Source organism: Oryx dammah, unplaced genomic scaffold (genome assembly GCF_014754425.2).
Source record: "Oryx dammah isolate SB20612 unplaced genomic scaffold, SCBI_Odam_1.1 HiC_scaffold_24, whole genome shotgun sequence".
Lineage (NCBI taxonomy): Eukaryota > Metazoa > Chordata > Mammalia > Artiodactyla > Bovidae > Oryx > Oryx dammah.
The window spans coordinates 33,806,287-33,830,002 of NW_024070208.1; the positions used below are offsets into that span (position 1 = coordinate 33,806,287).

The following is a 23,716-nucleotide window of genomic DNA, read 5'->3' on the forward strand; positions in this document are numbered from 1 at the left end:
GGCTTCCTTGTCCTCCATCATCTCCCAGAGTTTGCTCAAACTCATGTCCATTGAGTCGGTGATGCCATCCAACAATCTCATCCTCTATTGCCCTCACATTCCTAGGCACTAATCCCAAATGTTTAAAATTACATTCACAACCTGAAAGTTTTTTTGAAAGTCTTTTAGGTGGGATGAATCTAGGTTATATAAATTTATTCAATGATCTTTTTAGTTCAGTTAGTTCAGTCGCTCATTCGTGTCCGACTCTTTACAACCCCATGAATCGCAGCACGCCAGGCCTCCCTGTCCATCACCAACTCCCAGAGTTCACTCAGATTCACGTCCATCGAGTCAGTGATGCCATCCAGCCATCTCATCCTTGGTCGTCCCCTTCTCCTCCTGCCCCCAATCCCTCCCAGCATCAAAGTCTTTTCCAGTGAGTCAACTCTTTGCATGAGGTGGCCAAAGTACTGGAGTTTCAGCTTTAGCATCATTCTTTCCAAAGAAATCCCAGGGCTGATCTCCTTCAGAATGGATTGGTTGGATCTCCTTGCAGCCCAAGGAACTATCAAGAGTCTTCTCCAACACCACATTTCAAAAGCATCAATTCTTCAGCACTCGGCTTTCTTCACAGTCCAACTCTCACATCCATACATGACTACTGGAAAAATCATAGCCTTGACTAGACTGACCTTAGTCGGCAAAGTAATGTCTCTGCTTTTGAATATGCTATCTAGGTTGATCATAACTTTTCTTCCAAGGAGTAAGCGTCTTTTAATTTCATGGCTGCAATGGGATGAATCTAGGTTATATAAATTTATTCAATGACCTTTTTAGGTAAAGGTAAAATGTTAAGGTAAATTTCCTGCAGTATTCTGGGCACTGGATTGTTTGAGACTCCTTCTGGTCCTGGCTTCAGTAGGTAGAATCTCCCATTGTGCTCCCTTCCTGAGGTGGGCCCTATACTTTGACTCCTGGACTTTGGGTGCTGCGAGAGTATCAAAAGAGGTACTAAATTCACCTGGTTTGGCAATGGACCTTTGGCAGGAATTTCTGCCTCCTGCTTACCTTTCTGCGTACACACTTTCCCTTCTATTTTGCACTTGTAAGTCCTCACTCTCTTCTTGTTATTTGGTACTTTATGGAATTTGATTTTCTATTTTATTTATTCATTCATACATTTATTTTGGCCATGTTGGGAGGTATATGGGATCTTAGCTCCCCTCTCAGGGATCAGATCTGCACCACCTGCATTGGAAGGGCAAAATCTTAATTGCTGGGTTGCCAAGGAAGTCCCTTGATTTTCTATTTTAGATATGATTTTATTTTTTTTTTTAAGAAAAAAAGGACAGACTCATTTCCTAGCCTATCAAATTACCACGAATGAAACTTTTAATGGATTTTGAAAAACAAATCAATACAGAACAGTGTTAAGAATACAGACTCTAGACTCAGACTGTCTGGCTTTATCTCTGGAATCTAGGCTTTATCTGCTGCGTGATGTTGGGCAAGTTACTTTATTGTATTTCACTTTCATCTTTAAAATGAGAAGGATAATAGTATTTTCCCCATAATACAGATAAAGCACTTAGTACTCTTCCTGCCACCTGGTAATTAAAGTGTTAGTATTGTTACTTCTCTAAGAACTGAAAAAAGAGAAGATGAGAAATGACAAGAGAAGAGAAGGGGGAGATAGAATTTTGATGGTATGTGTATGAGGGGATGTGAAATGAGAAAATGACAAAACCTTGGGGAAAAATAATACAGAGAAAGGTTTTTACTTGCTTGGACTCATCACATAATTTTTAAGAGATGATGATATTTAACTGTGGAGATACCACGCTTTACATCACAATCCCATAATACTGGAGATTGTGCTGGATTCAGATAAGACTACATAAAATACATCTGATTATTTCCTTAACCTAGACTCATCTACTTCCATTTTATTGGCTACGCCAAAGCCTTTGACTGTGTGGGTCACAACAAACTGGAAAATTCTTAAAGAGGTGGGAATACCAGACCACCTTACCTGCCTCCTGAGAAACCTATATGCAGGTCAAGAAGCAACAGTTAGAAATGAACATGGAACAACAGACTGCTTCCAAATCGGGAAAGGAGTACATCAAGGCTGTATATTGTCACCCTGCTTATTTAACTTATATGCAGACTACAACATGCAAAATGCCAGGCTGGGTGAAGCACAAGATGGAATCAAGATTGCTGGGAGAAATATCAATAACCTCAATATGCAGATGACACCACCCTTATGGCAAAAAGTGAAGAGGAACTAAAGAGCCTCTTGATGAAAGTGAAAGAGGAGAGGGAAAATGTTGGCTTAAAGCTCAACATTCAGAAAACGAAGATCATGGCATCCAGTCCCATCACTTCACAGCAAATAGATGGGGAAATAATGGAAACAGTGAGAGATTTTATTTTGGGGGGCTCCAAAATCACTGCAGATGGTGACTGCAGCCATGAAATTAAAAGATGCTTGCTCCTTGGAAGAAAAGCTACCACAAACCTAGACAGTACAGAGACATTACTTTGCCAGCAAAGGCCCGTCTAGTCAAGGCTATGGTTTTTCCAGTATTCATGTATGGATATTGAATTGATGCTTTTGAACTGTGGTGTTGGAGAAGACTCTTGAGAGTCCCTTGGACTGCAAGGAGATCCAACCAGTCCTTCCTAAAGGAGATCAGTCCTGAATATTTATTGGAAGGACTGATGCTGCAGCTGAAACTCCAATACTTCGGCCACCTGATGCGAAGAGCTGACTCATTTGCAAAGACCCTGATGCTGGGAAAGATTGAAGGCGGGAGGAGAAGGGGACGAGATGAGATGAGATGGTCGGATGGCATCACTAACTCAATGGACACGAGTTTGAGTAAACTCCGGGAGTTGGTGATGGACAGGGAGGGCTGGCGTGCTGCAGTCCATGGGATCGCAAAGAGTCGGACACGACTGATCGACTGAACTGAACTGCGATTCTCGTGAAAGAACTGCAGCTCAGACAAAAGCGGAAGTATGGAGACTTGGTGCCGTCCCCTGATATGGTAAAGGGGCTCCAGGGACTCCCCGTCTCTCCCTCACCCACTGAATGCTCTGCACGGTGGGTCCCCACTACCTCGTCCACCGGGTAGAAGCGCGGGCCAGTTGCCATGGAGAAGACCACGCTCTCCGGGGGATCGGAAAGCCTGCACCGGCAGGGGGCGCCGTGCGTCCCGCCGAGGGCCGGGGGAGAGTCTGCTGCCGCTCTGCGCGCCGCGCCGCGCCCCTTCGGGGCTCTGGGGTTTGCGGAAGTGTTTCCAGGAGACGGCGGGTGGGAGGCGCATGCGCGGCGGGTGCGGCGGGCCGGTGGTGGTGCGCGCCGCTTCGGGGGTCCTCCTCTTCACCGTGCTGCGGCGGCGGCAGGTGGGCGCCTCGTCGGGATGGAACACATCCGTACGACCAAGGTGGGTGCACAGCGGCTGGGCGCGGCTGAGCGGCGGAGGGCCCAGCGGGCCGGGCGGCCTGGGCGGGTTTTCCGTCTGGCGTTGGGCGCCGGGGGCCTGCAGTCAGTCCCGAGGGGCTAGCGGCCTCTGCTCTATCACCTGCTCCACCTCACTTTCCCGGGGGTGGCGGTTTCCGGCGCCGCTTCACGCTCCAGGGCCTTTAGGGTCCAGTCAGCTGCACAGACGAGGTCCGGAGAAGGGGAGTGTGACCCCAACGTCTTAATGTGTCTGAGGGAAACGCTCTGCAGCTGAACTCACGAAACCCCTCGCTTCAGTGTTGTGTGTGAAGGGCACTCACTAGGGTTGTGATCCTGGGACAGCTGTGAAAACGGAAGGGAGTGACATCGGAATATCGGCGACTTGCTTGACCGTCGGCAGTGAAGTTCATCTTCAACTTAGGGCGGGGGAGGGCAGAACAAATCGCGATCAGAAGCACTGAATGGCCCACACGGAGCCTTTAACAAAATCAGGACAAGGACCTCCTGTGAGCCTTGACTCTCCCTCCGGGTTTTGCCGAAGCCGTCGGTCAGTTGTGGCTCATCCTCAAGTTACAGCTCCTGCAGGGAAAAGAGCAGACATCCGTCTTCTTCATCTATCCCAGGGAGAATGTGAGATGGATATCATTAAAATGTTTCACAAACCTTCCTAAGGCGGATTTATATTAAAGCTTTAAAAAAAAAAGAAAGAAAAACATGGCACATGCTGTATCTAATACAATTAAAGATGCTAAAAAGTAATCCCATTGGAAAAAAATTTCTCTCTGTATGTTTAAGAGAGGAAAGATAAAGTAACTCTGGAATTCAAGTTACTGCCACTTAAAGTTTGAAGATAGAAGGGTGCCTAAGTAAAGAGGCAAAGTAGCAGAAGGTGCAGAGGTGGAGAAGAGGATTAGCGTACACTCAGACCAGGGTCTTGTCCTGGTTTCCAGGTTGCAGGTGTGTGTGAGGTAGTAGCCGTGTGCACCATGACTTCCTTCTGTACCCAGTTGCACCTCTTCATTGCATCTTTCATCCCACTGGCCACATTGTGGAGCGCACAATGAAAAAGTAGTAAAGAGTGAACTGAATTGAAGCAATCAGAGCAAACCCTACTCCTCAGGATTGGCTAGAGGGGACAGAAGTTAGAAAATGTTTAGGATCCCTCGGCTTATTTTAAATCTTTTCACCTGAAATTTATGATGACTATATATCTTTGTTTCTGTTTCTATGGTTGTAGCAGCCCTCATGCTCTTCTTGCCCATGACTTTCATAACTGCCAGTTGAGGGACTTTAATTTTTTAATTTTGTCTTACGTTTTCACAATGGACCCATACTGGTGGTTTAGTAAGGTCTTTTTATGAATTTTTTTAAAAAAACTAAAAGATTGCTGACTAATTTCTTATTAACATTACTTTTCAAGTGTGCTCCTTTATTTCTTTGGGTTATTTTTATAGCTTTAGACCACTCCTGCTCTCTCAAGTGCCTGTGAGTGAACTGCAGTTAAACAGTTATTTCCTAGGTACTGTTACGTGTTGGGCCCACAGCAGTGAGCTGGGCAGACATTCTGAGAGTTGCTTGGTGGACTGGATCTCCTCCTAAATTCCTAAAAGATTTTTGTTTCTATTTTTTGTTTCCAACTTTTTGTTTCTATTACACATAGCCTTCACCTGGACAGTTAATTTGCTGCAAAAGTAACTGTAAGTATTTGAAAACTAAAAATGAATTGCTTTCAGTTTATTTAGCTGTTTTGACCTGTGTAGTTTAGTCGCAATCAAGAGTTGACTGTCAGTAGTAACTGTATAATTAGTGATTTGTTCTGTGTTGTTCAGACTGGCTGTATTTGAGAAGTGATAATTACTTGTTATTGAGCAAGGGTATGTCAGAATAGCCAACTCTACAATGTGATTTCACAATATTTACAATTCCCAAATATGTTAATTTATACAAAATCATCATTGACCTTTTACTGCTGCCCTTGGGGACGTTATCTCCATTTATGGAGGAGGAGGAAATCAGCTTCAAGAGTTTAAGCGACCTTCCTTCCCAGTTAGCCTGTGAGAGCTAGAGCCAGGATTTACCTCAAAGCTGTCTCACCCACAAACTACACAGTGGCTTTTCCATTGCCTCTCTGCTTTCAGTCTGTTTGTTCAAATGTATTAGTATTAATTCAGAAATCTTAATAATTTCTAAGAGCTTCTTCTCCCCCAGACTTCTTCTTGACATAAGTAAATAAAGAAATAGTGTTGTCTTTTGTACTGTTTTAGTCATTTTGAAAATTATTGCTTACTAACCAGAGATGTATCAGATAAAGTATTTTATCTGACTACTAATTAGATGGCTTTATAGTTCTAAAATTTAGGATCAGATATGTTATCCTGTTTCGGTCACATTTGGCTTACTAACTGTATAGTGTCAATAAAGACCTCAAGTCTGAATTTGCATTTCTGAAAGTGCATTTCCGGGCTGTATTTGTGAGCAGCTTAGCAGCTGTCTCTTACTTTGAGCTCTAACTTTCCCCTAACGGGAGTCTTGCCGGAAACAAAGGGAGCTGTGCGGAGACAGTCCTTTTTTTATGTATCCTTTTCTCCCCCGCCAGGCCCCAGTGCTTTGGCTGGCATCATATGTTGATGCCAAATGGTGGTATGCTGCTTGTTGTGAATGGAACGTTACAGAATGGAATGAGAGGATTTTCCTTGGCGCTCTGTGTATGAAAGACCACTTCCTAGAGCTGTTTAAAGAATGGACTATCCCTTGAAAATCTGATCCCATTGAGGCTCAAATAGTTATTTCAAAAGTGATGCTTTCTTCTCAGCTTGCTACGCGTCCCCATTTTTTTGTAAATGAATGTGCAAAGGTTATTACTCAAGATACAGACCATTTGCTTGAGTAGCATTGACACTTTATAATAACCTTTGTTTCCATGTATATGCGCTAGTTCTCTTTTCGTTAGAGCACTTTGCTTTAATTGCTGCAGGAAATAAGACAGATGAGCTTTATATCCAGGTATCACTGTTGGCTGACTAGAGTGTCCTTTTTCAGCTGCGCCTCTCACAGTTAAGGAGGAGTCAGCAGTAGTTGATCCCATTGTTTTAAACATGTTTATGTTTTGATGAGAAGTGTGTGGTATAATAAAGTTAGATTTTTATTTAAGGAAGAAATGGTCCTGAGCAGTGGTAGTTTACTTTCCTAACCCTGGATAATAACCTTACTTATTTCTTGACTTGCCAACGTACAAAATACATTGACTCTTGGATACGAAAAATATTTATGCTTATTGATACCACACCCCTCCTTCCTGATTCCCTTTCATATTTATGTTAAAATTCTTACAGAGTTTTTCTCTACAGGCTGTATTTGTTGCTGTAAGTAATACCAATGTTGTTGGTGGCTTATATATTATCCAAGATATGTAAAATTTAACTTTCAACCTTAAGTAATCTCATCTTTTTGAACGGAAGGAGGAAACAGTTTGAAGCTGTACATTTAAGTACTGAGATAAAAAAGAAAAAGAATTTATATGACTTTGTAATGAGAAATAACACTTTCTCTTTTTCAGGTTGAGCAAGTGAAGTTACTTGACCGGTTCAGTACCAGCAACAAGTCGTTAACAGGAACGCTGTATCTCACAGCCACGCATCTGCTGTTCATAGATGCTCATCAGAAAGAAACCTGGGTGAGAAGGGCCTGTGCTGCGCTCGTCACTGTAATGATAGTTGTGGGCTCACACCGTGTTTTCTCTGAACATGTGCAAAGAAATGCTCCTGTTGGCTGGCTGTCTTAACTGAGGAAATTTCACAGTCACATGATTACATCTGCCCTCCTCTTTAAATAAAACAGTGGTGTCACTGGAGTGAGTGGCGTTCTTTCTCAGTGGTGAATTGCAAGCAAAGGCCAGAAAGTTCCCGCACTCGAAGTTCCCAGGTGAAGAGTTAGAGCTGCCTCATCCCAGCAGGTTGGGGCAGCGCAGCGTTGTGTGAAGGAGCTTGATGCGTCCGGAGGAGCCGAAAGACGGCTCGTCACCAGAGCTTAGGGATGCAAGGGAACTTGGACTTGAAGCGGGGCTAGAGGAATGGGGCATAGCATGACTAGACAGCAGCAAGTCTAGTTTTTTTATAATTGCCTTTTATTTTTTATTTTATCTTTAAAAATTATATTGAAGTATTGTTGATTCACAAGGTTTTGTTTTTTTCTGTCATCCACAGTGACTCAGCTTCATGTTTACATACATGCATGTATTCTTTTCCATTATGATTTGTTACAGGATAGTGAATATAGTTCCCCGTGCTGTACGGTGGGACCTTGTTTATCCATCCTATATGTAATAGTTTGCGTCTGCTCATTCCAAACTCCCCCTTCTTTCCACCCCTACCTCTCTGACCCCTTGGCAAACACAAGTTTGTTTTCTATGTCTGTGAGCCTTTTTTTGTTTTGTAGATATGTTGATTTTTATCGTATTTTAGATTCCACATGTAAATAGTATGTGGTATTTGCCTTTGAGTCTTTAGGTCTTTCTGTGTTGCTGCAGATGGCATTATTTTGTTCTTTTTTATGGCTGAGGAATATTGCATCGCATATATGCATATCTTTATCCCCTCATCTGTCAGTGGACATTTAGGCGGTTTCCATGTCGTGGCTATGGTGAACAGTGCTCCTGTGAACTTAAAGTGCATGTATCTTTTCGAATTGTAGCTTTGTCTGGGTATGTGCCCAGGAGTGGCATTGCTGTGTCATATGTCAACTGCTTAATTGCTTTTCAACGGTCACTCCTCTGCCTTGTAGAAGATGGCTTAGAGAAGGTCAAGAGTGGCTATGGAGAGAGCCTGCGGAGGCTCTTTACAGTAGCTCAGGTGGGAACAGTGGGGACATTGCACCTAGGGCCATGACCGTGGAGATGGAGAGAAGGGGGCAGGGTGCAAAGATGCTTCTGAGGCCCTGTTCTCAAGCTATGATTGTGTGTGGAACAGGTGCAGTGGTGGGGCGGTATTCGGCATGTTTCTGGCGTGGGCATTTGGTCGTTTAAGAGCTTTAGTTTGATGATGAGCAAATGTTTTCTTGCGCTGTAGATACTGCACCACCATATTGCCTCGGTGGAGAAGCTCGCTCTGACGACTTCTGGGTGCCCCCTGGTGATCCAGTGCAAGAACTTCCGGACCGTGCACTTCATTGTTCCCAGAGAGAGAGACTGCCACGATATTTACAACTCTCTGCTGCAGCTGTCAAAGCAAGGTGCTGTTCTTCAGGACCAAAGCTTACTTCTCAATTGACATGGATTCTCTAAGCTGCTTTTTAAGTATCTCATTATTGTTGTTTTGCACTTTAAGTTACTCTTAAGGTCATGTGCACTCTATTCCAAAAAATTTGGGCTATAGATAGTTAGAAACTTCTGAATTATAAGACTGGTTTCCAAAGAAGGTATTGTTGTTCAGTCACTTATTCGGGCCTGACTCTTTGTGACTTCATGGACTGTAGTTCGCCAGGTTCCTCTGTCCACGGCATTCTCCAGGCAAGAATAATGGAGCAAGTCGCCATGCCCTCATCCAGGGGATATTCCCGACCTAGGGATCGCACCTGGGTCTCCAACTTTGGCAGGCAGATTCTTTACCACTGGGCCACCAGGGAAGCTGAAAGAAGGGGTGATAATAAGCAAAGAGTGAAACATTTAAAACCACTGAAAAACGGTAGATTTATGTGGATGTTTTTAAAGTCTGTTGATGACCTGAAGCACAGATTTTTTTTAAAGTGGGTATCTCACAACTGAGAGAAATGACTTGGAAATTGATTCCTAATTAAGTTAAGGGCAGTCAGCCTCCTCTGATAGCAGTGGGGTTAGTACATTTAATCCATGGGAGTGGAGCCTGAGGGCATGACCTCCGTTTTAGCAGGGGTGGCAGTGAGGGTGTGACACACATCACTGCTTACGCCCCTGGGGTCTTCAGGCTTCCTTCCAGGACATGCTGGAATCATGCTCTCCTGGAAGTGAAGGACACCGATTCCTGAATGTTCCTTTGTGTGGAACACCTGGGTGGCAGCGGTCTGGGAGCAGGTGCATGCTCACTCCCCTCTCCCAGCCCTGGAAGCCTATGCCATTGATCCCAGTGTCCCCAGGGCAGCCATGTCTTGCATCAGGGATGGCCCTGTGACTTTGGGGCTTGGCCGTGTTCAGGAGTAGGTGGTCTCTAGGGCCCTACACAGCCTTTGCCAGTTTGGGTCCACACTGTCCCATGGTGGGGTGTGTGCAGCCTCCGGTTCTGTATGCCACCTCTAGCTTTCCACTAAGTGCACACTGAGCTTCCAGTTCACATCTCATTTGGGGAATGTCTCCTTGTATCTTTAAAATTTTACTTTTGGAGAAAGGAAGTATTGCAGTGTAGTGTTTAAGGCGAACTACAGTCCATGAAGTCACAAGAGTCAGGCCCGAAGGAGTGGCTGAGCGTGTATTGTTTACTAGCTCTTGCTGATTTTATAAACTGGAGCTCAGATCAATATGTGTGCCTTTAGATATAATCATCCATTTCAAAGAACTGAGGTGTTAAGTTGTAGTATGTTCAGATGTTAGCCGTCTCTCTGAAGATTTTTTAAATAGATAAAACTGAAAAATTACTCTCATTTGTAGTGTCCTAAGTCCTAGAAGTTGCCTCTTAATATTCATGTGTTTTGTATACTGTAGCAAAATACGAAGATCTCTATGCGTTCTCTTATAATCCCAAACAAAACGATGCTGAAAGACTGCGGGGATGGGAGCTCATTGACCTCGCCGAGGAGTATAAGAGGATGGGAGTGCCCAATTGCAACTGGCAGCTGTCTGACGCCAACCGAGACTACAAGGTACCCATCTCCCTCCCCGGAGGTACTCAGAGTACGAGGTACTGGAGTTGGAGACCGTCACAGCAGTAACTTTTATTGTTCTTGCATTTAGTGAGTTTTAGAGGTTTTTAAAGGTGATTTTTAACCTGGTTCTAGAACTGTGAGTAGAATCGGTGTGTTTTGTTTGATTTTTACAGATTTGTGAAACTTACCCCAGAGAACTGTATGTGCCGCGAATAGCAAGCAAACCAATAATTGTTGGTAGTTCCAAGTTCCGGAGCAAGGGGAGGTTTCCCGTTCTCTCCTACTACCACCAGAGTAAGGAGGTAAGGAGATGCTCTGACCTTATTACTGGGGTACGAGCCCTCTACAGGTCCAGGTGTCCAAAAGAGTACCCATCTCTACACTTAGAGGTCACCATCAGTGTTGCTGATAGAGAAGTGCTGACCTTTCCTTGATTACATTTCTGAAGTTTTGAAACAAAATTATCCTGGAATATGGAAACTTTCATACTTGTCGTCTTCTCCCCTCACCTTTATTAGAAGTTTAGTCAGGTTTTAGATGGGAGCAAGAGGTAAAAAGTAAAACTTCAAACAGAAGTTCCTCATCAACTTTTCACAGAAAAGTCATAGGGGTTTTATCACTCTCATTATAGCTTTTGTTTGACACACCCATGTTTGTGTACATTTTTTAAATGGAAAAACTGGGCTGAAAATATATATTCAGTGCCCAGGTTAACAAATACAGAAAATAGGTCTGTATCTTCAGGCAATCCTTATTTTCTTCTAGTATTTTCTTACATTTCCATGATTTTATTTTGTGTGTGAGTTTAAACTGTGTAAATGTGAATTTACGTTTACTTTTTTCCTTCATGATACTATAATTATAATGTTTGGGTAGGGTCAAGTTGGATTTAATAAGAATGAGGTTGGAGAAAAAGTATATGGGTATAAATCTTAGAAATCTTTTTTAAGACTTTGAAGTGAAGTGAAGTCACTCAGTCGTGTCTGACTTTTTGTGACCCCATGGACTGTAGCCTACCAGGCTCCTCCATCCATGGGATTTTCCAGGCAAGAGTACTGGAGTGGGTTGCCATACACACATGGCTTATTATAGATATTTTTGCCCTCTTAGATTGACTATATTTTAACCAAATTTGAATTGAAACTTATTTTTCTCATAAGTCTCATTATATATAAACATCAGTGATTTCTAATTAGATATCAGAATGACTTTGGAAAGTAAAAGTTCAAGCGTTGCTATTTTTAAAAATTCTGTTCTACGTTTATTGACTGTATCAGTTACTTGAACTTGAAAGAATCTTGTAACCCAGAGCACAGAAAGCAAGTATCTGGTTAGGTTACCTGATAGGGAATCAAACAGTTTGTTACTTCTTAGGACCAAAGAGTTTGGTTTTTTTTTTCCATCAAACTCTTGAGTAAGGAGGTATTCAGTTTCTTAATAGGAGAGAATATTGAGAAAACTTAGGTAAATGTCAAAATATTAGAAGGTATTTAATACAAATAGGATTTCCAAGTTGAAAGTGAAAGTAGTAATCGCTCAGTCATGTTGGACTCTTTGCAACCCAGGCTCCTCTGTCTGTGGACTTCTCCAGGCAAGAACACTGAAGTGGGTTGCCATTTCTGTCTCAAGGGGATCTTCCCAACACACGTATCGAACCTAGGTCCCTGCATTGCAGGCAGGTTCTTTACCATCTGAGCCACCAGGAAATCTAATCGTCCTGTCAGCTTTTAAACAGATTGCACATTTGATTTTAACCGTGGGTTTTTTCTTTTAAGCATGTTTTCAACTTCTCTGGGTAACCTGCTTTCTCTCTTTCTATAACTAGGCTGCCATTTGTCGCTGCAGTCAGCCGCTGTCAGGGTTCAGTGCCCGGTGCCTCGAAGATGAACACTTACTTCAGGCCATCAGCAAAGCCAACCCAGCCAACCGCTACATGTACGTCATGGACACCAGACCCAGAGTATGTGTCCAGTACAGCCTGGCAGTTCACTGTCTCTGCTGATTCAGTTAGTGGGAGCCGGGCGCTGTGTCCATGTTGAACATGCTGAATCCTAGTTTTAAATGAACTGAGGCTAAGGAAATCAATCTTTTATAGGACACCAACTTAGGAGACCCAGTTCCCAGTAACCCAGGTTGTGATTTTTTATGTCTTCTGATACATGTACAAGTTTAGGAAAGCTGAATTTTATATTGGGAGCTCTAGATGGTATATCAGCATTATGTTATTGTGAAGTATGTTGTGAAAATTAGAAATTCTCACTGATTTTTTTTCCATCAAATTTTTAATTGGCAAAACACTGTTAAAATGATGTTCCTTAATATGGAATATTCAAGAAAATAAGGAAAATAGATAGCTAACTTAAGAAACATTGAACTAGAGAATTGAACTAGTGAACTAGTTGAACGTTGAACATTGAACTAGTGAACAATAAACAATTGTTCTGTTAGGTATCTATCCTGTCAGGATAAATTTTTATCTTTGGGACAAATGTCCAAATCCCTTTTTCCTTTTGTCAATGCAGTAAAACAACCAATTCATGTAGGATCCTGAAACTAAAATAATTAAAATCCTCAAAAGTAATAGCTAACATTACTTTTAATTTTTATTGTAGCATCGTGTGCAGAGCTGGTGGGCTACACGAAAGGACATTGGCAGAATTATAGTGAGGATTTCTTCAAAAATCTGGAATGATGAGAAAATAGGAGAAAGCGATGAGAAAAAGCGAGTGAGCGATACAAAACACAATTTTAGGCAGCTTTGTTGAAAGGAGTCATAGCTGTTGTAGAAGTAATTCTCATCATTATGCAATTTTACAAAAGATAATGGAGAAAAAGAAGATAAGAGTAATTTGTGTAAATTAAGTATTAAAAGTTAGAGATTGATAGCTTGATAATCTTTGTTTAACAGAAAGAGACTTTCTTAGAAGTCAAGAGTGTTGGTGTTATCTCTTGTAAGAAAAATTTTGGTTTACTTCCTAGTATAATTTGAGTGGGTTAATTGCATAGCACTATTTTTAGGTAATATTAGATATAAAGGATGACTGTAATTTAAGACTTTCTGAACATGAGGTCTGAGGGTGATTTGTTTCTCAGGCCCTAATATCTCTTATATAACTGATGTCTACACACAAAAAAATGTATATCTTTATTTGATTGTTGTGTTTTACTAGTTAAACCCAAGTAGTAATAATGTGGAAGCATTTTTTAAATATCCAAGTCTTGCCTTAGTTATCATAGATCCCAAATGACCAGTGAATCAGTAGACAATGTAACTGTACTTCTTACCAACTTGAGCCCCAGTCCACTGTAAGAAAAGCAGTTTTTTCTTCCAGTTTAGGTTCTGTTTCATCCAGCTCCTTAAGACTATTGACAAATGTCATAACATAGTCTGAAAGAATTAAACATGCCAAATATTAACTTCTGAGAGCATTTGATCTAATAACCTAAGACCATGGGCCCGTAGGCGGTCTTTTCTTCTTAGAAATCAGGTTGTTTGGGGCCCAGTTCTTGGAGCTGTATCAGGCTATCTCATTGCATACTGTGGGGTGTACTGTGTAATCTGATCCCAAGTGACCTGACCTATGTTTCAGCTGTGCTTCAGGGTCCCTGTGCCTTTCTGAGTGATCAGGTGTTCCAGGCTTGTTCTGAAGTGAGTCTGAAAGTTCATTCTGTAACAGCTCTGCTTAACACTGAATTGTGTAGTGTTTAGATGGGAGATAATTCTTTTATAAATTTTGAAATATTACAAACATTTGGAAGACTAACTAAATACACATGTGAATCAGTTTCATGAATTATGCATAGGGAATTTCTTATCTGATCCTTATATAGCAAGCGTGTACTTTGAATAATATAGATGATACGTTTCAATTATTTAAAAATGGTAGCACATTCAGTCTTGATGACTTCCTTTAAACTCTGCTGGCTATAAGGTGGTTTATTTAGTGTTTTCATGATATTTGGTAAATTAAGTTAAAAGAGAAAGGCAATTTGTCTCTAAATTTCTAAAATTTAAAATTTCAGCTGAATGCAATGGCCAACAGAGCAGCTGGAAAAGGTTATGAAAATGAAGACAACTATTCTAATATTAGATTTCAGTTTGTTGGAATTGAAAATATCCATGTCATGCGGTCCAGCCTTCAGAAATTATTGGAAGGTACGATTATTGCATGCCTTCTAGGCAGCTTTGTCCAACAGAAACATAATGCTTGTCACAGTATAAAATTTAAAGTTACATGCTTAAAAATTTTCTAGTAGTTACTTTCAGACATGTAAAAAGAACAATTGAAATAAATTTTAATAATATAATTAAGCTAATATATTAAAAACATTATGCTAATATGTAATCAGTATAAAAAATTAGTAATAATATGTTTTGGTTTTTTCAAACTCTTTAAGTCCTAGAAATTGGCTAGGGTGTTTTTTACACTTGCAACACATCTTAGTTTGGAATACTCACATTTCAGGTGTTTAATAGTGATATTTCAGTAGTGGCTACTATATTTATCGGGCAGTATAATTCTAATGGTTTTACAAAAAATTGCTATTGTTTAGATATTTTCATCAGTCAGTACCATGAAGATTTAATATATAACAATGTTTTATTTAAATATTAAGCTATCTTTCCAGTCCTGATATGGAATTTTAAAAATTAAAATATCAGACTATTTTTAATTAAACACTTGTGTTGCAGATTTTTTTTAAAGGGACTTTGGAACTTTTTCTTTTCAAAACATAAGGAATGACAGAAAAATGTACCCCAAAATCCATTAATGAGCTTTTAATAGCATGTCTCCATGTATGAAGAGTCTAGCCTGTTTTTTTGTCTTCTTCTCCGGCTGGCTCCTTGTGGGGGCTCTTGAATAGAAGTGGGGACTCAGGCTCCTTCCTAACTGGACTGTCTCTCCCCTTGCAGTCAACGGTACCAAAGGGCTTTCTGTCAACGATTTCTACTCTGGTCTGGAGAGCTCAGGATGGCTTCGCCACATCAAAGCTGTGATGGACGCTGCGATCTTCTTAGCCAGAGTAACATTTAATCCCTCACATTCGATCGTGGTCTTTCCGTGGTTGGGAAGGAACAGGTTCATTCTGTGGGGTGCTCATATCCTTCACAGTCAGATCGCTGTTACTACATTCTATCTCTGTAGTGAGATTTACTTTAATTGGAACTTTAAAAATATCATATAGCAGTTAATGTAGGAGCTTCAAAAGAAATTCCCCAGCGCTTTGAAATGGCATTCTTGTCTGTGTTTTTAGTTTGTTTTGAGTTGTGTCTTGTTGTTTGGAGAATATGCTCTGACAGCATTATCGCTGCAACCCTAACTCTTCTTCATAATGCATATCTGCTAACCTAGCTGAAATGTGTCCTGGTAGAATCGAAGTGTGTGGTCTCTTTTCAGGCAATCGAGGCTGAGAGCGCGAGTGTGCTGGTGCACTGCTCTGACGGCTGGGACAGGACCTCACAGGTCTGCTCCCTGGGCTCTCTCCTGCTGGATCCCTACTACCGGACAATCAGAGGGTTCATGGTAAGGGCTTGCTTGGCCAGGCCAGCGGAGACAAGCAGAAGTCGTTTTGGTGTTTATGTCTAAAGAGCAGGGTACACCTGGGCTCCAGCTGGTGGAGGGCCAGCTGGTAGTGTCCTGTAATGCACAGGACGGCCCTTCAGCAGAGGGGTACCTGGCCCAATGTCCGCGGTGCTGAGGCTGAGAAACCCTGGGTTAGAAGAATTTCCACTTGTGCCATCTCTTTGACAAAAAGTTTTAAACTTTTTTCCTGGCCAAAGTATTGCAATAGAAGTATTCAGCATTTCTCCCTCGTTTTTAATCTAACAAATGTAAATAATGTAAGACAAGACCTAGATAAGAGTACTTATAAATTATATTCCAGGGGAAACTTTGTATTTAACACATCTTCATTTCTCAGTCGTAGGTACATGTTAAGTGTTAAGTGTTAGTTGCTCAGTCTTGTCTGACTCTTTGCAACCTCATGAACTGTAGCCCACAAGGCTTCTCTGTCCCTGGGATTCTTCAGGCAAGAACACTGAAGTGGGTTGCCATTCCCTTCTCCCGGGGATCTTCCCAACCCAGGGATTGAACTCATGTCTCCTGCATTGCAGGCAGATTCTTTACCTTCTAAGCCACTAGGGAAGCCTAGGTACACTTTAGGAAGCTTGTTTTAAATCTGAAGAGACAGTTTCTAGTTGGACAGATTTTGTTTTGTGGCCCTAAAGCCCTGGCTCCTGAGTTTTGTTTAACATATGATCAGATTAACTCGTGTTTTCAAACTTTGCATCTTAACTCAGGGCAGGTATATAAATGAAGAGCTGGTGAACAGTTTTCCTTGGTTTAGAATTACTCCACACAGTGCCACCTTAGCAGGGGAAGGTTGGACACTCCCAGACCCCTTTCAGAACCGTTGTGTTTGTGGAGCCAACATATTGAATTGGGGACAGGCCAAGTGGAAGTACTGCTGATAAAGTGCAGTTCCACTTGCCTCCAGCATGTGAGACAAGACGTTTCCTTGGCCGTGTTTTGCTTTCATTGTCTTGATGTCCAAATGGACTCAAGCAGTGACCAGCGACTATGTGAGAACCTCCCAGACCAAGGACCAGTGAGAACTAAAGCATGGCTCCTTCAGGGGCCTGCAGGCTGTGTGAAGGGTGGGTCGAGTGCAGGAGAGCGGAGTGGGTTGCAGGCCTGAGGAAAAAAAGTGTGGCATCTGGACCTCACCCTCCCTGGGTGGTGAGAGCCGTTAAATGTAGGAAGAGTAACATGCTCAGAACTGTTTTTTTAAAAATGGTTTGATGTCTTGAATGCAGAGACTAGGAGACTTGCTGAAAACTGTTAGGATGGTTTAGGGAGAAAAGAGGGCAGAGCTAAGGCAGTGCCATGCAGACGGATGGAGGGGGGTGGGTGCCAGGTCCACCTCCGGGGAGGTCAAGACAGCAGATAAGAGCTGTTCTGGGACTGGAGGTGGTGCCAGAGAAGAGTCCTCCTCTAGGATGGTGTGCAGGCTCAGGGCTCAGTTGCAGGATGGATTGTGTCATTCTGCTCTTCACTTGGACAGCAGAGAAGTGAGTTTAGTGAGAAGGGTACTGAGTTAAGTTTCAGAGATGGGTGTGTCAAAGGGCGGCAAGGAGCCCACGGTAAAGTCCAGGGCTGCAGGCGGAAGAACAGGTGCCAGGAGTTGCGGGGTGTGAATGTAGGGAAGCTGGGATCTGAGCCTGGGCACTGTGACGTCAGGGTCTGCACGTTATCCTCGAGTGCTGTAGCCTCTTGGAGAGATTCAGGACAAAGTTAGAGGAGCTGAAAGTGACAACTTCAACATCGAAAAGGATGTACTTAGTGATTATATAATGAAATTAGAAAGTATGTTAAATACTACAAAGATAATACTGTTGACATTAGACTGAAAATAATTAGAAGCCTATTATTTTAGTAGAGTTGTAATAGAGAAAACATACAGAGTTCATTCAAGAGGTTAGATATCAACATTTGAATTTGAATATAAACTTTTATTGGTTTCTTTACCATTATTTTTTCTTTTAAGTATCAATATTATGGAAATGATGTACAGTAAGCCAAAAGATTTAAACCATCCACCCCTGTCTACCACCCAGTAACCACTGGTAACCTCCTGGTTTGCATTTTCCTAACCTTTTTCTGTACATATATCACCATCACTCATACAGAATACAGTAGTGTTTTATAATATGCTTTCCACTTACAGTATTTAAACGCAACTGAAAAAAAATAAGTCACAATACCACTATGCTTCTTTTTATAAATGATTTTCATTTTCTATTAGGCCAACCTGTAACTCAGGTTCTTGCTGGTTTTTGCCTATAATTTAAACAGTTTTATTTGCCACCATAAGTTTAAAAAATAATGCGTTTTTAAGATAACAGGATTGAATCCATTCTAAACAAAAAAGGAATTGAAGAGAGTTGTAAAATGGATTTTACTTTTTCTCATTAAGGTTTTAATAGAAAAAGATTGGATCTCCTTTGGACATAAGTTTTCAGAGAGGTGAGTCACAATGTACGTTCAGGTGTTTTGTAAAATTAATAGAACTAGTTTAGATGACCAGAATGTTCTGGTTCTTCATGATGGGAAATGAGAGTGGTGTGGGTTTTTGTATGAAAACTGAATTAATTTTTTTTCTGTCATTTGTTTTTCAAGTCTCATACTTTTATTAATTCTCATGGCAGTTTAATTACCTTCCTTTTTGTCTGGATTGTAGTGGTTAGAATGTAATAGATCCTTTAAAACTGGTTGAAAAACTCATAAATTGTTTCAATAGAAACATGACAGGTTTTGGGGGTTTTTTTGATGACGATATAACAATGTTTTAGGACTTTTTCTTTCTGGATGGGGGGATATGTATGTAAATTTAACAGTACCCAAACAATTGACCTCTTCCAGTGGCATTTTCAAAAGCTTGTACTTTCTGGGGGGGTTAGGTGTGGCCATTTGGATGGTGACCCAAAGGAAGTCTCGCCGGTGTTTACTCAGTTCTTGGAGTGTGTGTGGCATTTGACTGAGCAGTTTCCACAAGCCTTCGAGTTCAATGAAGCGTTTCTTCTTCAGATCCATGAACATATCCATTCGTGCCAGTTTGGAAACTTTATTGCAAATTGTCAGAAGGAAAGAGAAGAACTCAAGTAAGACAGTTGATTGAAATGGGCTTTTTTTTTTCCTATTTAGCTGAGGTCTAACTTACAGTTGAACTTAAACTGTCTTGATGATGTGATATAGAACTGGGTCTTAACATGAATATTTTTCTGTCTGTATTTCTGCAGCTGAGTAAGCTCTGAGCACCGCTCATGCTCTCGGCTAATAGTTAAAAATTTGTTTTGAAGTGTGGCGTGTGTGCAGACAAGTATGTATAACCTAAGTGTGAAAAATTCAGTGGTGAGGTTAAACTGTTACTAAAAGAAAAAGGGGAAACTGTGGGAAATGATTACCTGCTTTACAGGAGAGTATCAGCGTCTCTGGGGAAGGTCTTCATGTTTTTCTCATCACATCAGGTTGAAGGAGAAGACGTACTCCCTGTGGCCGTTTCTTCTGGACGACCAGAAGAAGTACCTCAATCCTCTCTACAGTTCCCAGTCTCAGAAATCGGCAGTTCTGGAGCCAAATACAGTGTCTTTCAACTTTAAGTAAGGTGGCATTATTGAAATACTTAATTATACTCAATTTTTCTCAGACACAATTTGTTGAAAACAATTTTCTATTTTTTGGTCTGTTTTTGTCATAAAGGTTTTGGAGAAACATGTACCACCAGTTTGATCGAACATTGCATCCTAGGCAGTCTGTATTTAATATAATTATGAATATGAATGAGCAGAATAAGCAGTTAGAGAAAGATATCAAGGACTTGGAATCTGTAAGTATTCTGAAGCATCTTGTGTGATATATTTGGAATATTAAGTTAATTTCCTTATTTGTGCTCTCAGTGTAAATCAGTATATATAGAAATCTCGCCAGTACCTATGGTTACTTCAAAATCAGATCTTCTCTGCCTTGAAAAGAAGGTTAGTTGAAATCGCATTTTCTGAATTTTAAAATATATTGAAATATTTGAAGTATATAAAAAAAAGAGATATAATGAATATTAGGGTATTCACCACCTAGCTTTGTGAGGTTTTAGCATTTGTCGTATTTGATTCAGCTCTTTCCCGTTTCTGTCTGAAGAAAAGGAGCATTACTGATCTGTTTGCAGAGCCTGCGAGCCCCTGCTGCATCCTCCCACCCGCCCTCACTACACTGAGCCTGGTGTTGGTCCCTCCTGCCCATGTCTTTATACTTTCGCTATATATGCTTGTATCCACAAACAATTTATCACAAGCTTTTGTTTGGCTTAATATATTGTTTTTATTATGTATTGAAAAAAACACAGAAGAAAACAGTTTTCTATAAAGGACAGCAAACTACACGAATGCCCAATCCCTTCACTCCACTTCAGGAGCCACATATTTTAAAACTGTACAAAGGCTGTCACACTCTCATGCCTCCCCTCACTCTGCATCGTTCTTAAATTTGTCCATGTTGGTCCATGTAGCTTTAGTTCATCTGTTTTCTCAGTAACTACTGCCTGATATTCTCTTGTATGACATGGCACAGTCTGTCAGTTCAGCTACACCAGACATTTCGGTCATTTGCAGTTTTGGATTTCTATCACAACAGGTGAAGTTGGATGACTTTTCATGTTTTTGTTGGCCATTTGGTTTTTCCCTTTCTGCATGCGAATGGCCCGTTCAAACCTGTACTCATTGTTCTGTTGGCGTATTTGCCTTTTTCTTACCAGTTTCTAAGAATTCTTTATATATTAGACACTAATTCTTATTTAGTTAAATATATCGCTAATGGCTTTGTCCATTCTTTGTTTTTTCCATTTTTTTGATGGTGTTTTTTATACAGATACTGTGAATTTTAATATAGGCAAATTCATCAGTCTTTGTCTTACGCCTTTTTTAATATCTTTTTTAAGAAATCCTTCCCCACCCTAAAACATTTCTTTACCATTATACCTAGCCAAAAAGGATCAGTAAGTACATGTTTTAAAAAAGCCTAACCAGTTGTTATATCTCAGTGAGACTGTCCCGTCTGCCTTTCAGGCAGGGCTGTTGCTGGTCGGCTCTCAGATAAGGAGCCCATGACCACGTGAGTGACCTGTTGGAGAGGCCACAGTTTTAGATGGCACAGGAAGGTTATCTGGAGATCATTCCGAGGATCTGGGGAGTGTGAACTCTGCCAATGCATTCTTTTAAAATCTGTTAAAATAAAAAACTCTGTCGTGTTCTAATGCCTGTTGTGCTCGCATAACAGACCAGTGCAGGCTCACCACAAACAAAGCTCATCAGGCCAACAGATCTTCAGCTAAACGAGTGTGTTTGTCACATTGTACAGCTGGGAGTTCAGGGTGACCATCTCACATGTATTTCTTACATTATAAAATGCTTACTTTTTATCCTTTCTAGGAAATGTATGTGCTTTTCAAATATGAAGGTCTAGTGACCCTCTTCTCTCAAATATACACTTTCCATTGCAAAAACTGTGAACAGTTCGGATTCTCAGTCCTGTGTCACCTACACTAGATTTTAGTTTTTTGAGATTTAATTTTGCATTGTACATAAACAGCATTTGCAAAAGCAGGATCTTTTTCTAGCTTTTATCTAGTATATATTGAACATGTGGGGTGTACAGCTCATAATTTCTTTCAAATTTGACTTTGTTCTAGCAAATTAAGCGACGTAAAAATAAGCAAACAGATGGAATTCTCAGCAAGGAATTGTTAAATTCAGTCCGTCCTGAATCACCCGCCCTCAAAGCCACCCTGAGTCTCAAGGAGCAGGCTCTGCTGCCTGTGAACAATGTTCTTCGAACTATAGAGGGCAGCAGCCCTGCAGATAACCGCTACAGCGAGTACGCAGACGAGTTTTCCAAAGCCGAGCCTGCGGTGGTCAGCCTGGAGTATGGCGTGGCCAGGATGACCTGCTAGGCTCGAAGAGGGCTTTTTGGAGAGGGCTTTCTGGCTGCCTGCGGTGCGATTATTGTGAATGTGGTCTGTGTGCGTGACGTGAGGAATTTGCTTAATAATGATCTTAGAGTTTAATAGGTTAATCGTTGAAGTCAGAGTGACAACTACTCTTGTGAGAGAAGTCAGTTTAATTGCATTTCTAGCAAGGAATGAATGACTTTCATTTCTGTAAGAAGCAGGTGATATATTTGCCAATGTACTCCAGACACAGTTTGTACTGTATGCTAGTAAAGTGACCTGTCTATATGATTTACATGTTAATTGCAGCCAAACATGAATAGCTTTCCATAAGTATAATTTGATTGCCAGAAGACTCACTTAATAATTGACATGGCATGTACTTTCAATTATGTAACTATGAATGTTTGCAAATGTTGCCTATTAGTGGTATTTATTGTTGAAGTGCCCTGAAAAATATTTCTAAGAAAGCCTTAAAACCTCAGTTTACTCATTAATCATTACATCACTCTAAGGTTTTATAGCCGAGAGCAGTGGTTTGTTCTGTTTTGCTTGATCAGCCTGGCTGTGTTTGTGAGAGGTTGCTCTCATACCCGCAAGAGCTGCAGGCCCTACAGAGACATGGTCGAGGGACACTGCCAACCTCAGGTGTGACTGGTCCCACTTCCAGAGTCAAAACAACCAAACTGGCAGTTTAATTCTGGTCACTATTTGTTTAGTGATACATTTCATGACTTATTCACAGCTTCGATTGTTGGTTTCTTGTGCTCACATCTGACCGTTTTTTCTGAACGGATCACTGCACCCTATTGATTCTTATTTTGTGGTTGGCCTTATTCCTTGGATGACTGTGTGAGTTTACAAAGCTGAAGCTGTAAATTGTTATTAGAAACAATGAATAGTACGTATATGTGTATTTGCAAACTGTTTTATCTCTCAACAAATTGCTCTTCCTAGAATAAGTTTTCAAGTTATTCAAGAATCTTTGGGCTTAAAAAAGGGAGTACAGATAGTTCAGATTTTGCTTGATTGCATGAGTTTTTCTCTGTGACACATTTTTTTCTTCTCTGTTTTCACAGAAGAGAAAAAAGGGAAATTAACACAAAGGTAATGTTCAACAAAAAATCTCGATGCTAGGAAGAGTGTCATTTTGCCATGTTATAGTAACTGTTTATTCTCTGTACTAGTACATAACATTAAAGTACAAGAAAAAGAAAAAATAAAAGAAAATTACTTTCAGTTGACAGTATCACCCAGCTGGCTTTAAAATGGAAAATTCGACATGGGTGACACAAGCTGTGATTCAGTGTTACTAGGAAATCTGCATCGGATCCCTTCTGCTGCTTTTTATTACACCTACATCTGCTATATTGATTTTAAACATAAATATCTTTTTCAAATGGTAAAACAGGCTTTATTGTATGAGCTTATCTAATCCTATTTTTTCAGTGCTTTTCTGTAATGCATTATGTAATAAGAAAAATACTTGTTTTTAAACAGTAATAGAAACACACTGTAACGTATAGTCTGTGATTTAGCCAAGTCTGTTTCCATATTTGAGCCCTGGGATGAGAAACTTAATCTCTGTGACCACAGAAGGGAAGCTGTTGTGCCTTGTTACCTGGTTCCAGTTGCTGACTGTGGTTTTAGGATCTTCCACAGCACCCTTCCTATCTTCAGCTCTTTGGTTTATTGTCTTCATCTTCAACTTGAGGCGTATATATGTATGTTCATGTGCTCATGTGTGGACTGAGAAATCTGTTAACATTCTAAGTGACCTACAGGGTGTATGTTGGTGAAAAGTAGATTGTGGATATGTCTTATAAGATTGGATTTGTGTTCAGTGTGTTTGGGAGTGTATAGCATGTACATTATTACATATATTATTTAAAGGTAATTAAAATGCTCATGTTTTACATTGAATTTTTTTTTAAA

General features: G+C 40.8%; 1 protein-coding gene across 2 annotated transcripts; it reads left to right on the forward strand.

The window, feature by feature from the left end:
* The first annotated feature begins 3,277 nt into the window (after nucleotides 1–3,277).
* On the forward strand, nucleotides 3,278–23,716 carry MTMR6 (myotubularin related protein 6). Of its 2 annotated transcripts, XM_040266778.1 has the most exons (15): nucleotides 3,278–3,437; nucleotides 7,011–7,127; nucleotides 8,518–8,680; nucleotides 10,122–10,279; nucleotides 10,456–10,584; nucleotides 12,108–12,242; nucleotides 12,895–13,008; nucleotides 14,306–14,438; nucleotides 15,198–15,307; nucleotides 15,682–15,807; nucleotides 18,260–18,309; nucleotides 18,744–18,944; nucleotides 19,311–19,442; nucleotides 19,543–19,669; nucleotides 21,524–23,716. In XM_040266778.1, the coding sequence occupies exons 1-15, from the start codon at nucleotides 3,414–3,416 to the stop codon at nucleotides 21,782–21,784; spliced, it is 1,980 nt and encodes a 659-aa protein (XP_040122712.1). In that variant the 5' UTR covers nucleotides 3,278–3,413; the 3' UTR covers nucleotides 21,785–23,716. The 2 variants fall into 2 exon arrangements, with proteins under 2 accessions (XP_040122712.1, XP_040122711.1); XM_040266777.1 differs by lacking the exon at nucleotides 12,895–13,008 and having other exon boundaries at nucleotides 21,524–23,704.